The 13914-nt window shown below is 49.5% G+C and overlaps 1 protein-coding gene across 1 annotated transcript; it reads right to left on the bottom strand.

Moving 5' to 3' along the window:
• Window positions 1–300: 300 nt before the first annotated feature.
• On the bottom strand, window positions 301–8846 carry UPK1A (uroplakin 1A). The gene is made up of 7 exons (XM_059153184.1): window positions 8359–8846; window positions 7053–7253; window positions 4376–4450; window positions 4126–4233; window positions 2326–2505; window positions 927–1010; window positions 301–844 (listed from the first exon to the last, which is right to left on the bottom strand). Exons 1-7 carry the CDS (start codon window positions 8488–8490, stop codon window positions 800–802), a joined length of 825 nt encoding a protein of 274 aa, XP_059009167.1. The 5' UTR covers window positions 8491–8846; the 3' UTR covers window positions 301–799.
• Window positions 8847–13914: the final 5068 nt, after the last annotated feature.

Below are 13914 nucleotides of genomic sequence, written 5' to 3'. Positions count from 1 at the left end.
ACCTTGGCTCAAACTATTGGGAGAGAGGGGTCTCTTCCTGCTGTGTGGCTTAGTGTAAAGTTGTTAAGTCTGGTGTTGCCAAAGGAATCCTGCCTGAGAATGAAACAGGTTTCCTGGAAACTTTGAACTCCTGGATCTAGATATTCCGGAAGCCAGCAATGTTATCTCAGTTACACGAGCCAAGAAATTTCATGTTATGTTTCAGTCAGTGCCCACTGGGTTTCTGCAACTTCCATTGGAAGAGTTCTTGTTCATTTGCCTTTGCCCCCAAGGAAAACAAATTAATTCATTCAACCAGTATTTATTGAATATTGATGCCCCTCCCTCTGCTGGGTGATATTGAGGACAATAAAGTAACCATGACAGAGCTTGTCCCTCCCCTCATGGCAATCCCATCTACCAGAGTATAAACAATCACAAACTATTTAGCAAAAATGGCAACAACTGCCATGAAGGAGGAGCTACAGGAGAGGCATTGGTGATGGGGGTAGTGGGATCCGGGAAAGGTCCCCTGAGAACAGAACTTTAAATTGATGCTCAAAGATGGGCCAGGAATCAGCAAAGTGAAATGAGGTCCCTAAGGGTCCTAAGGGTCCCTGTACACATGTCCAAGGGTTTCAGGGCATCCCCAAGTCTCAGCAGGGCTCAGAAAGTTGGTAAAAGGTCTTTGGAGGGAGTGGAAGGCGGGGAAGGTTGAGAGAGGTCGGAAGGGGGAGGTGAGGCAGCCATCAAGCCCTCAGCCAGAGGAAACAGGAACGGGAGGAGGCTGCATGTGCACGTGATTTTCCCTTCTTGCTCCTCACAATGTGGTGTAGAAATACATGGCTATGAGCATCACAGGGAGCTGTACCAGGAGGCAGTCAGGTGAGGGACGCTCCAGCCCCACACCCACATCCCCCTCTTGCCCATAGGTTCCCGCCACTTACCGTCCACATCAGGATGGCAAAACCAAACCATGAAATCCCCCATGTGTAGCTGTCGATGGCATGGCCGATGTGCTCAAAGCAGCCCTGGGCAAGGGGAAAAACATGGGAGTTTGAGGAAATGCCCAGTAGGGCTAGCCCTGAGGGAGAGTCACTGTGTGCCTTTCGGAAGGTCACCTCCTTCTTCAAGCCTTGGTTTTCTCAGCCGTGCAATGGCGATTGTGGCAGTGTCTACCTCCCAGAATGGTTTTGGGGAGCCAGGAATGTGATGTTGAACCCAGGACCCACACAAGTAGGTGTGTGGCCGTGGTTATGACAGTCTGAGGACAGGTTTGTACAGAGCTGGCTTGCCATGCTGCCCACAGGTGCCCAGGATTGAAATTTGCCTTCATTACGAGCAGTGCAGTTTTGATGCCTCCCCGTTTAGGAATGAGGTCAAGTGGGGCCTGAGACTCACAACAGAATCACCCTCAGGTAGACCCCTGCCTCGACTTGGAAGCAGCCGAGAACAAAGTTTCGGGGTGTGCATCCTGGAGTCAGGCAGGACTGAGTTGGGGGCCAGCTCCATCATTTGTTAGCTGTTGGGGCCTGGGAATGATTCTGGCTCTCTGAGCCTTAGTTTTCCTATCTGGGAGGTGACAATCTTGACAGCACTGGCCTTGAAGGTGGCCGTGGAGCGTCCGTGAATGGACGCACGCGCACACTCTGCACAGAATTGGGCTTCAGAAATGGCTGTCTGGCTCCGAGGGTGGTGATGGTTGGCGCAGGCTCCCTTCTCCATGACACCTGATCTAAGTCGTATGGTTCCAGGGTCCCGAAGCAGCCAGAGGGACCGCTGGAACCATTTCTTCTCCTAGTCTAACCTCCTCTGGTTTCTCTCTCCGCCTTTGCACTCCCCTTGCCCTGCTTAAAGCCCCTAATTGGGGCCTGTCTGCCTGAAATCCAGTCCCAGCTCCATCCCTTAATAGCGAATGAACTCCGTTTCATCATCCTTAAAATGGGATCATTATAAACCCATACCTCACAGGCCGTGGTGGGAATTAACTAAGACAAAGACTTGAAGCCCTTAGAAGAATGCCAGGCACAATGCAAAGGCTCAATGAACGTTGGTTACTATGGTGGTGGTGCTGTTTCTGTGATTCCTGTTGCTCTCATTCCCAGGCAACCGGAAGAAAAGTTGCAGGTCCGGTTCGGGATCAGAGAGACCCTGTGCCTCCCACTGACTTGCAGAGGGAAGAGGGACAGATGGAGAGAGAGTTGAGAGAGCCAGAGAGAGGGGAGAGAATGAAAGAAGCCAGAGGGGGGAGGAGGAGAAGACTGTGGGAGGGGGGAAGAGATAGAAGGACCAGAGGGGGCCAGACCCATGCCACACAGACAGGGGAGCTGCAGGGAGGGGACACACCTTGGTGAACAGGTAGTCCGTGTGGCCCAGGCGGCAGCCTTCTTCATTGAGGGGAATAAAGTTGCCAGTCCGCCGACAGCACAGTGGGGGCCAGGGGAACACCACCTCCGGGGTGGCCGCCCGGAAGGCTGATGTGAAGTTCACCCAGTCCATGGGACCGGATGTGCCACAGCACTCTTGCTGGAGAGAAAGGCAGGGGGTCAGGCAGGCTCTGGCTCCGAGAGAACAGCCACTCGCCTAAGGTCACAGAGTGAGGAAGGTCCCGACTTCCCATGTCCTGGGCCTTGAGGTGGGGGGTGGGCAGCGTCTGTGCTTGTGAACAAGGAGCAAGAGATATTTATCCCGGCACCACGGGGCTGGTGGGGGGTTTGAGTCAAACCCACACTCATGAGTCATTTTAAAATTCTTTTGAATTAGCTGTCAAAAAAATTTGAGGTAAGTGACACCCAAAGAAGGATCTCTGGTTTCTTCTAGCATCTGTGTTTAGTTGGTGGTCCTGAATGATGAAAACATAGGCGCCTTCACATATGAGTTCCAATCCTAGCTAGAGGTATGACTTGAACCAAATTGGGACCTCAATTTCCATTGGGTCCTCAGTATTCTTCTCTTGTGCCGTATCATGTTGGGTTTAATTAAGAATGTGGCTTCTGGGGGCGCCTGGGTGGTGTAGTCAGTTGAACATCTGACTCTTGGTTTCAGCCTGGGTCGTGATGGGTTGTGATCTTGGGGTTGTGGGGTCGGGCCCTGCGTCAAGCTCTGCACCTGGCACAGAGTCCACTTGAGACTCTCTCTCCCATCCCCTCTGCCCTTCCCCACCCCACAAATGTGCATGATCTCTCACTCAAATAAATATGTGAATGTTAAAAAAGGGGGGGGGACCCCTGGGTGGCTCAGTGGGTTAAAGCCTCTGCCTTTGGCTCAGGTCATGATCCTAGGGTCCCTAGGATCGAGTCCCACTCAGGCTTTCTGCTCAGCAGGGAGCCTGCTTCCTCCTCCTCTCTCTGCCTGCCTCTCTGTGATCTCTGTCTGTCAAATAAATAAATAAAATCTTTTTTTTTTTAAAGTTTTTTTTTTTGAAGAGTTTATTTATTTATTTGACAGACAGAGATCACAAGTAGGCAGAGAGGCAGGTAGAGAGAGAGGAGGAAGCAGGCTCCCCGCTGAGCAGAGAGCCTGATGCAGGGCTCAATCCCAGGACCCTGGGATCATGACCTGAGCCGAAGGCAGAGGTTTAACCCACTGAGCCACCCAGGCGCCCTAAATAAATAAAATCTTTAAAAAAAAAAAAAAGAATGTGATTTCTGGAAGCTGGTGGCCTGGGTTTGAATTCTTCTGGTTCTATGACCTACCAGCTGTGTGACCTTGTGTAAGCCACTCAACCTCTTACCTTGATTTCTTCATGGCTGGAAAGCTGATCTCCCTTATGGTGGTTGTGAGAATTAAATAAGCTTTAAAAGTGCTTCTAACAGTACTCAAAAAAAAGTTAGTGCTCATTAAATGTTCATTATTATGATTATCCTCCTTATTAAGAAGGTATCTATAACGGTAGGGGCTCTGGATCAAGACTGGCAGACTCTGATCCCGGCTTACCAACCATGTGACAGCAGGTGACATTCCCTTTTCTGGGCCTGTCTAGTCACCTGGAAAATGGCCATGACCAACCCTGTTCTCCAGAAGAACCACAGAAGTGGGTATCATCTACCAGTGGGCATAAGGGGAGGCGCCTATCTACCTCTGTGGTCAGAGCCCCATTCCTCCAGCCCTTCCTACCCCCTCACCCCTTTGCTCTCCCTCGTCTACCTCAATCATGACACGGTCCCAGAGACGAGTCAGTTCCTGGCCCTGGTCGGTGTCTGCACTGTAGAAGGTCAGCATCTGCTTGGTAATCAGGGATGGGTTGGACACCATCTGTGGAGGTCCAGGAAGAACAGGGTCCAGTGGGGCTAGGTGGGGAGTGAGGTCGACCACCACTCCACCCGCAGACCCAGACCCGGATCCTTGCCACTCTTGCCCCAAGTCACACCCCTCCCCTGGCCTCTGCCCAGCTCACATAGTCGCGGTGAGTGTAGGACGTGATGCAGGAGGCGCACTCGAAGATGTAGACAATGAGCATGAGCACCAGGTACTGGGGAGAGATGGAGGGAGAGACAGAGGCACCACCCAGTCAGGCAGGGCAAAGCCTGCCAAGTCACACCCCCTCAAGGGATTTTCTTTTATTTTTTAATTTTATTCATTTATTTTTTTGACAGAGAGGGATCACAAGTAGGCAGAGAGACAGGCAGAGAGAGAAGGGGAAGCAGGCTCCCTGATGAGCAGAGAGCCTGATGCAGGGCTCCATCCCAGGACCCTGAGACTATGACCTGAGCTGAAGGCAGAGGCTTCAACCCACTGAGCCACCCAGCCGCACACCCCGCCCCCCGCCCCTGAGGGATTTTAAAAAGAAGTTCAGGACAATGTGACCAGTAGCATCTAGGTGGTGAGTGTACAAGCATTCCCTAGTCAAGTCTTTCACCTTTCTTGTATGTTTGGATTTTTTAATAATAAAATGTTAGGAAAAAATTAAATCAGGGGCGCCTGGGTGGCTTGGTGGGTTAAGCCTCTGGGTTTGTTGGCTCAGGTCATGATCTCAGGGTCCTGGGATCAAGCCCCACATTGGGCTCTCTGCTCAAGGGGAGCCTGCTCCTCCCAGAGAGGCAGAGCCTGCCTCTCTGCCTACTTGTGATCTCTCTCTGTCAAGTAAATGAATAAAATCTTTAAAAAAATGATATCAACAAAAATATGTAAAGTATTGCCTGAAATTAACTATCAGTCTGGGCACAGTAAAATAAATGTCTACTACAGGAAAAACAAAACAAAACAGACATTCTTGAGACAACCAGAGGCATTTGAACGGAGACTAGATATTGAATTTGTAGGGCATACTCGTGGCACGGTTGTTGTGCATAAAAAGAAAAAAAAGCACTTTCCTCACCTTCTCCCTTAAAGCAACAGGGGGTGGAACGTGGATATGCCAACACCTTTGCCAAGAGATGAGCGGCACAACATGCCTGACTGCTCTCAGCAACGTCCTTAGCGCTCAGAGAAACGTGCACTCAAGTACTTACAGGTAAATGACCTGGTGTCTGGAATGCACTTCAAAACACACCAGGAAGAAGGATGTGGGCAGGTAGAGGGTGAAGCCGAGGGAACCCGGCTGGCCAGGCTGTGGTCAATATTGTTGAAACTAGGTGATGGGTATGTGGGGTTCATGCCATTCACTGCACGCAAGGTTTGAAATTTCCCATAATAATTTAAAAACAAAAATTCGTGTCTTAGTTAATGACAAACTAATAAGGGAGTAAGACACAGACGCAAACTTTTTTTTTTTTTAACCAGTTGGCTGAGCTTTTAGGGCTTCAGTTAAATTGTTATGTCAGAGAATTACATGCAGGAAAGAAAGCAAAAGAGAAGGAAAAGAGCCTTTCCAGAGCCCCATCTTACTCACAAGAAAGCCAAAGTCTTTACCAAGACTGGCAAGACTCAACTTAGAGGCCCACTTCCCTTTTCTCACCCTCATTCTCCATGCCCATCGCCCATAGTACCTCCCTTCTCTGGACCCTTACTGCCTCTCCCGCACCCCACCCCCTCTTGGTTCCAGCCACACTGGACTCCTGGCCCCCTCTTGCTGTTTCCTCCCACAGAAATGCACACCCCCTCACCTCACTGAGGCCTCCCCTCCTAATCCCCAGCTCCAGACCTTCCTTCCATCCTTACTGTCCACTGTGCCCCCATTGGGGGCACCCTCCCCTTAGGGCTTTCCTATTTTCTCTCTAGATAGCCAAAGTGCCCAGCGCAGGACTGGGCCCACGGTTCTGGCTTCATCCATATTTGTTGATGGAATAACCCGCTGCTCTCAGGAATCTAAGAGGCCCTCGGCTGTGGAGGCAGCACAATGTTGTCTCTAAGTCAGGGGGGCTGGGATCGAAGCTCCTGCCTTCCCTATCACCCTGGGCTGTTGGCCTCTTTGAGCCCCCGTTTTCCTGTCTGGTAAACGGGCAGAGAAGCACTAACTCCAGACGGGGGCTGGAGACACTGAGGGAGCTCGTTTTCTAAACGGCTTCGCCTAGTGCCAGGCACAGGAGTGGTCCTTGGGAAGCCTGGGTTCTTGTGGTGGCGGTTATCACTGGCGGAAATTAAGAGCAAGGCTCAAGCTGAACTGCTCAGGTTTCAATCCTGGCTCTGTCACCCACCTGCTGTGCAACCTCGGATAAGTGACTTCACTTCTCTGAGCCTCCGTTTCAACTCTTGTCAAATGTGCTCACCGTAATGATGGGATCTCCTGGTGGGTTGTAAGGAGTAAATGCACCCATCTATGCAAAGCATTTAGAACATAATAAGTGCTCCCGAAGTGGCAACCGTGCTATTGTTGTTGTTGTTTTGACAGAGCTCATGTGCACAGACCAACTGGGGACCAACTAGTTGAGATTTTGCATCTCCGTCCTGCCACTCAAGAGCCGTCCTCCTGGGCAGAGCTCCCTTCCCTTCCTCTCTGTGCCCCAGTTTTCTCTGGAGATTGAGGGTAACGGCTGAACCTGTGTTACAGGGTTATGGGAAGATTAAATAGAATGATTGCCACGAGGCCCAAGTGTGGTGCATACTGAATACACACTCGGGGCTCAGTGGCCATGGTTACAGTGACTCTGTGCCTGCCCGGCCCCATGCCATCCCGCCCCCCCCGGGGGCCTCACCGTGAGGATCATGGACCGGCGGCGGCAGAGTGCTGCACCCACCCCAAAGCTGGCCACCACGAAGAAGGAGAAGCCGCAGAAGATGGCGATCCAGGCGCCGGCGAAGACATCATCCTTGCCTGAGACGCCCATCAGTGGGTACACACGGTACTGGTCAGCTGTCACCCACACCGTCTCGGCAAACAGGGCCAGGCCCGACAGCTGGACAGGGCAGCAGGTTAGAGAGGGCACAGCAGGTGGGGCCACAGGACTGTCTCTGAGCAGGTTCCCCTTCTGAGCCTCCGCTGCCCTCGGCAAGGTGGGCACATGCGAATGGCAAGGATGTTACCTTCCATGACTAGGGATGGGCTGGACAGAGGCCAGAAGGGAAGGGCTGCCCGACTGGATCCCTGCTCCTCCTCCCCCCAGCCACCCCCACCCCCTCCATCGCCCGAGCTGTCGTCGGATGCTTCAAGGATGCCGGGGGATGCCACACGTGAAGCCTAGAGTGCATGACAGGAACAGAGGAGATGCTCCGTCCCCCTGGCCTCCCTCAAACAGTGTTGTTAACCTGCCCAGGCCCAGAGCAACTACAAGTGCATCAACCCTTTGACCCAGCAATGCTGCCTGCAGAAATTAGTCCTGTCTGTGCAGGAAAATCCTAAACCCGCAGTTATTCTTTGCATCCTCATGTCACAGGCACTGGCGTGCACACAGGGAGTGCTCTGCTGGGTGGAAGAGGGCAGGGCGGCTCTCTGAGGACTCTCGTGGAGTGGCCTATGGACTATGTGAGCAGGAAAAACGGGGAAGCACAGAACAAGATATAGGATGAACTACCGCTTGGACAAAAAGGGAAGAAAATAGCTATATATGCTATTTGTTTGTATGCGCTTAAAGAAATGTTGGAGAAACTAAAAATCTAGTACCTATAGGGATGAGAGATGGGAGCAAGGAGAGGGGAAGGCTTCTCAGAGGATACCTTCGACCCCAATCAAGCTAATACTCACAGAGCGCATGGTGTGAGTGCGCTCCGCGTTAGTCCTAGTAACAGCTGTTCCTTGTTACCGCTGCAGGGCACTACTGCTGCTGTGGCTGACACAGACAGTAGCCGCACATGCCAGACTCTGGTCTGAGCTCAAGAATCCAGTAACTCATCCTCTCGGCATTCCTATTTTCAGAGAAGTAGAGTGGCTTGCTCCCGCTGGAGAGCTGGGATTCAAATCCAGGTTGCTCTGACTCAAGAGCCAGCGGCATTGGCCATGGCAAGCCTAGGTGTCCCCTCCTCTCCACCCACCCACTGGGCTCCCGGCACTGGGGGAGGTCTCACCAGAATAATGATGTTGCCCACCACCAGCAGGCCCACCACGGCCGGAGACCCCTTCTCTGCCTCTGTTGCCGCGGATGCCATAGTCTTCCTGGGACACATGAGCCCGAATAAGGCCAGGCAGAGGCCGGGCATGGAGGGCAGCCCCAGCTGGAGCCACCGCCCTCCCTCCACACCCCAGCTGCCAGGGGATGCTCCCGGCTCTCTGCTAGGCTCAGAATCCTCCCACAAACCCTGATGGTGTGCCACCTTAGAGAAGAGGGAACCAAGGCTCAGGCAGGGCAGTCACTGGCCAGAGCTCAGCGTTGGCCTCCCTGCACCTCCGAGCTTCCCAGTTCCCCCCTGCTCATCCAGACCCCCAGAGCCCCCTCCTCACCTCTTTCCAAAGCCTCTGTGGCTAGCTCCTCCCACAGTGGCTCCCTATATATGCCCAGGCCCCTCCTTGGGCCAGTCTCCAGGAAGGCAGAAGGTGTCTGGAGGGGACAAGAGGTCAAGCAGGCCGACCAGCATAGAAGAACAGTTTTATGAGCACCCCCGCCCCCCGCAACCCAAGTGATTTATAGACCTGAAATTCAAGATTGGGCTAAGGTCTGGCTGCATAGCAGGGTGAGGTGCCCAAGGCTTCCTGCTCCCGGGCTGCTGTGGTGGGGGTGGGTGAGGGGAGTTCCAGATGAGTGAATAGGGCAGGGTGGGGGAGGGGAGAAGAGAGTATGCTAGAAACTGAGAGAGGGCACACAGAATAGGCTTGGTGGAAGAAAAGTACACTCACCCCCACCCACACAAACAAAGCAGGGTCACAGTGAGGAGCCACAGGCAGAAATGTCTTCAGGCTACAGAATCAAGGAGACCAAGGTTGAAATCCCAGTTCTGCCTGGGATTGAGTAACTTCGGTATGTGTGTTTGTCCATCAGCAGAATGGGTATGATCGGATGACTCGCTCCAGCAGCAGTGGGAACTGAGCACAGGGATGTCTGCAAAGGATGTCCTCTGGCCTGGTGTACAGCAAGAGGCTAGGCTGCATCAGCAATGCTCCTGAGGGGCCCACTTTCCCTCCGATGGTTCCCCCTAGCATCACAAGGCTGGTTCCTCAGGTGAAAATGGCTTGGGGCACCCAGTCCTTTCCCAGAACTTCTCAAGAACCAAGGCACTGACTGTTTTCTTTCTGAGCTGTAGCTCCCTCAGTGCATGTGAAATGGACAAACAAATGGAACTTAAAATTGCGGTGTTAAGACAATGGCTTGATAAAAAAACGCATGAGATGTGTTCTGATTAAAATTAAAATGAGTAATTTGGTTTTTAGTCAATCCGCTTTACATTTAAAATAGTCTTTCTCTCTTGATTTACATTTATAGTAAGGATTAATAAGAAAATTTAAATAATAACATATATGATCTGTCAAGTACATTTTATGAGGTTTAGCTAAAATAACTTGGTAATAATAGGGCCATGCTAACAATATGAAATATTTTTATTTTCAAATAGTTGGTAACTGTTAATAGTTGGACGTTATAAAATGACTCAGTCTTTTGGCTAAGATCAAGTGTAAACTGTCTGGTAGAAGGAAAAAGTTATCAATGGGGCATTACTATCATCAGTCATAAAAGGGATCGATTTTGTTCTAATGTGATGTCAAAGCCTTCTTTAGCTTTTTTTAGTTAGTTTGTTTGTTTTTAGAGATTTTACTTATTTATTTGAGAGAGACACAGAGAGAGGGGTGGGGGAGAAGCAGACTCCCTGCTGAGTAGAGAGCCCCATGTGGGACTCGATTCCAGGACTCTGAGATCATGACCTGAGCTGAAGGCAGACACTTAACCAACTGAGTCACCCAGGCACCCCTGTTCTAGTTCGATGTCAGACTTGAAATTTCACAATTCCTGGGGCACCTGGGTGGCTCAGTGGGTTAAAGCCTCTGCCTTCGGCTCGGGTCATGATCCCAGGGTCCTGGGATTGAGCCCCACATCGGGCTCTCTGCTTGGCAGGGAGCCTGCTTCTCTTCTCTCTCTGTCTGCCTCTCCGCCTACTTGTGATCTCTGTCTGTCAAATAAATAAATAAGTAAAATAAAATAAAAAAAGAAATTTCACAATTCCTCCTCCTTATATAAGCCAGTCTTCAAACAATACATTTTGGAGTGCTAATTACTCCTTTAAAAAAAAAAATCACAAGGCTGGGATGCCTGGGTGGCTCAGTCAGTTAGGCATCCAACTCTTAATTTTGGCTCAGGTCATGATCTTGGGGTTGTGGGATTGAGGCTCCCCACCCCACTTGCATGCTCTCTCTCTAAAGAAAAAAAAAATCACAATGCCAAGATCTCCTAAAGAGGACGTATGCCTCTCCTATGACTATCCTATGATCCAGCCATTTGTCCCTGGGAATCCCTCCATTTCTATCAAATGCTCTGAATGTATTCATATTGGTCCCAAGCTGGAAGCCACCCAAATGCTCCTTCCCAGTAGAGTGGGTAAGTACATCACAGTATAGGCATACAAGGGATACAATTCAGCAATAAAAGGCAACAAACTACTGGTACCTGCAACTACAGGGATGAATTTCAAAAGCATTACAGTAAATGAAAAAAGCCTGGGCTCATAAGACTGTCACTGTAGGATTCTAGATATGAAGTTCGAAAACAGGCAAAACCAATCTAGGGGGATAAACGTCGGGGGAGTGGTTACCCGTGGGGGCATTGTGACTAGAAGGGACAGGGAGGGGATTTCTCTTTCTGGGTTTGGACACTGGTTACACATGGGGTGCTCAGATTTTGAAAATCTGTTCAGGCGTACGGTCTCGGATAAGTGCACTTTTCTGTGTATATGTATATATTCTTAATTGCAAAGTGTTCTCGAGGGTAAATAAAACCTTTTCAAAGAAACACATTTGATGTATCAAAGGGGTGTTTTCCAAAGGGGGGCACAAGAGCTGATTTTAGGCTGTCTATGGGCTTGAAAGGAAATGGTATGAACCCATGTAACTAACATCTGATGGAAAAATGATCTAGTTCTAATTCTGATGGTGCCATTGCGAAAGGCTCAGTAGTTTGATGCCATGTCCTAAACACCTGTCACCTTGCTTAGAGCAGGTTCCAACAGGCCTCAGTGTCTGAGTAGAATTGAATAATATATATTTTCATTGTATTTATTTATTTTTTTAAAAGTCTGATTTATTTATTATATTTTATTTTTCTTTAAGATTTTATTTATTTATTTGACAGGCAGAGATCACAAGTAGGCAGAGAGGCAGGTAGGCAGAGAGAGGAGGAAGCAGGCTCCTGGCTGAGCAGAGAGCCTGATGCGGGGCTCAATCCCAGGTCCCTGAGATCATGACCTGAGCCGAAGGCAGAGGCTTTAACCCACTGAGCCACCCAGGCACCCCTCATTGTATTTATTTTTAAGACATTTTCTTTCCCAGGGTCAGTGGTGTAATCTAAAAATATTGATATATTTCAAATATACAAGACAATGTAGAAAATACCTGTAACAAATACTGACATCCTCCCTACCAGCTTTGTCAAATGTATGTATTTTTCTATACTTATTGAAGATTGTTGTTGTTTTAAGTGGCATACATGGCAGATGGCCTTTGAAGCCACCTGATCTCACCCAAGATACCTTCATTACTACATTTGAGGCTCATCACCCTCCACAACCCTTGCACCGTCTTCTTTTTCAGATCCCAGATGTCATGGGTTAATTCCATACCCTCAGCTCATTATTTCCCACAAGATAGTTCTGTTTTTAAGATTTTATTTGACAGAGAGAAATGGAACACAAGCAGGAAGAGAGGAAGAGGGAGAAGCAGACTTAAGGCTGAGCAGGGAGCCCCATGAGGGGCTGGATCCCAGGACCTTGGGATCATGACCTGAGCTAAAAGGAGACACCTAACCATTGTGCCACCCAGGCACCCCAAGATATCTCCTTTTAAATTTAATTCATTCCCTTGTATCCCCATATCCCAGTTGCTTTCAGTGCCCTCTACTGGCAAATACTCTAATTAGTCCGCATGTATCTTTTTAGTTGGGTGTGCTCTTGTAAAATGGATACCATTGTTTTCAATTTTTTCTTTTGGTTATTTTTTTTGTTGTTAGGATTTATTTATTTATTCTTGGGGCTGGGGAGGGACAGGATCTCAAGCAGACATGGGGCTTGATATCATGACCCTGATTATCAGGACCTGAGAGGAAACCAAGAGTGGGACAGGTTAACCAGTTTACCGACTGCGCCACCCAGGTGCCCCACCTGCGGGTTTTCTGATTTACATAATGTTTGTGCTTTTCTCACTTGGCACAGATTTTCGGGTCCACCCACTACTCTGGACACACTGAGTCTGCAGCTTCTCATGGTTGCATGGGGCACCTCTCATACACCCCCTCCCCCTCCAGTTTATGGTTTCCTCCCTGGTGAGGACACTTAGGCTCCTTCTGACCCCCCCCCCCCCCCCACTGTAAATAGTGCTGCTCTGAGCACCCACATGGGGGACCCTCACATACTTCCGGATCTCTTTCCAGGGAGAATTGCTGGGTCATGAATGTGTATGGACCAGGTTGCTTTCCACACTCCGACTGAGAGCTCCTGTACCCTTCCTTCACCACTCGTGCTTGACATTACCCAGCTTTCTCATTTTTGTCAGAGTAATTCCATGGAAAGTGATACCTACCATGATTTCAATTCTCAATTCTCTTATTACTAATGATTTTGAGCATCTTTGCAAATGTCTGTGAGCCTTTTGGGTTCCCACTGTCATGCATGCTTTCATATTTTTAATATATACACATATATTCATTAATACATAGAATAGTTCTCGATTTTCAGGTAAATTCTATATAAAGTGTATCTCAGATATCCTCATGCAATTGATTTTCACCTCAACATTATGTTTTTGAAATTTATTCATCACATATTGTGGCTCTAGTTCATCCATTTTTTTAAAAAAAGATTTATTTATTTGACAGAAATCACAAGTAGGCAGAGAGACAGGCAGAGAGAGAGAGGAGGGAGCAGGCTCCCTGCCGAGCAGAGCCTGATGCGGGGCTCGATCGCAGGACTCTGAGATCATGACCTGAGTTGAAGGCAGAGGCTTACCCCACTGAGCCACCCAGGTGCCCTCTAGTTCATCCATTTTTTATAAGAATACTTCATAGGTTGCTTCCTTTCCAAATTCATTTTGGCAAAGACGCTATGGAATAGTGGCGGCACAGAGGTCCACAGGCCTAGCAACAGTCTGAAGCTTGAAGCTGGGCGCTAAGGTAATGAGCAAATTTAAGTCTCAGGTGCTCCTTGGCTCAGCTGAGCAGTGGAGGGCCTCAAAGTCATGGGTGGGCATGGGAGATCTTCCAAGAAAAGGGGACTTTGGAGTTGGATGGGGCCAGTGTTAAGTGTGGGATGAGGAGGAGAGAGGAAAGAGAGAAGGTGTGGGGAGACTAGGATGTGGCATGAGGCGAAGCAAGAGGAAGGCGCTTTGGTGGAGTAGTCAAAGGAGCTTTTCAGTTTTTTCTCAAATTCATTGAGCACCAAGTACGTGATCAGGCCAGAACTAAGCCTCAAGGACAGGGTGCAGCTGATGAG

This window comes from Mustela lutreola, chromosome 16 (genome assembly GCF_030435805.1).
Source record: "Mustela lutreola isolate mMusLut2 chromosome 16, mMusLut2.pri, whole genome shotgun sequence".
Lineage (NCBI taxonomy): Eukaryota > Metazoa > Chordata > Mammalia > Carnivora > Mustelidae > Mustela > Mustela lutreola.
The sequence above is the reverse complement of the archived record's forward strand: the minus strand, read 5'-3'. Positions and strand labels throughout refer to the sequence as shown.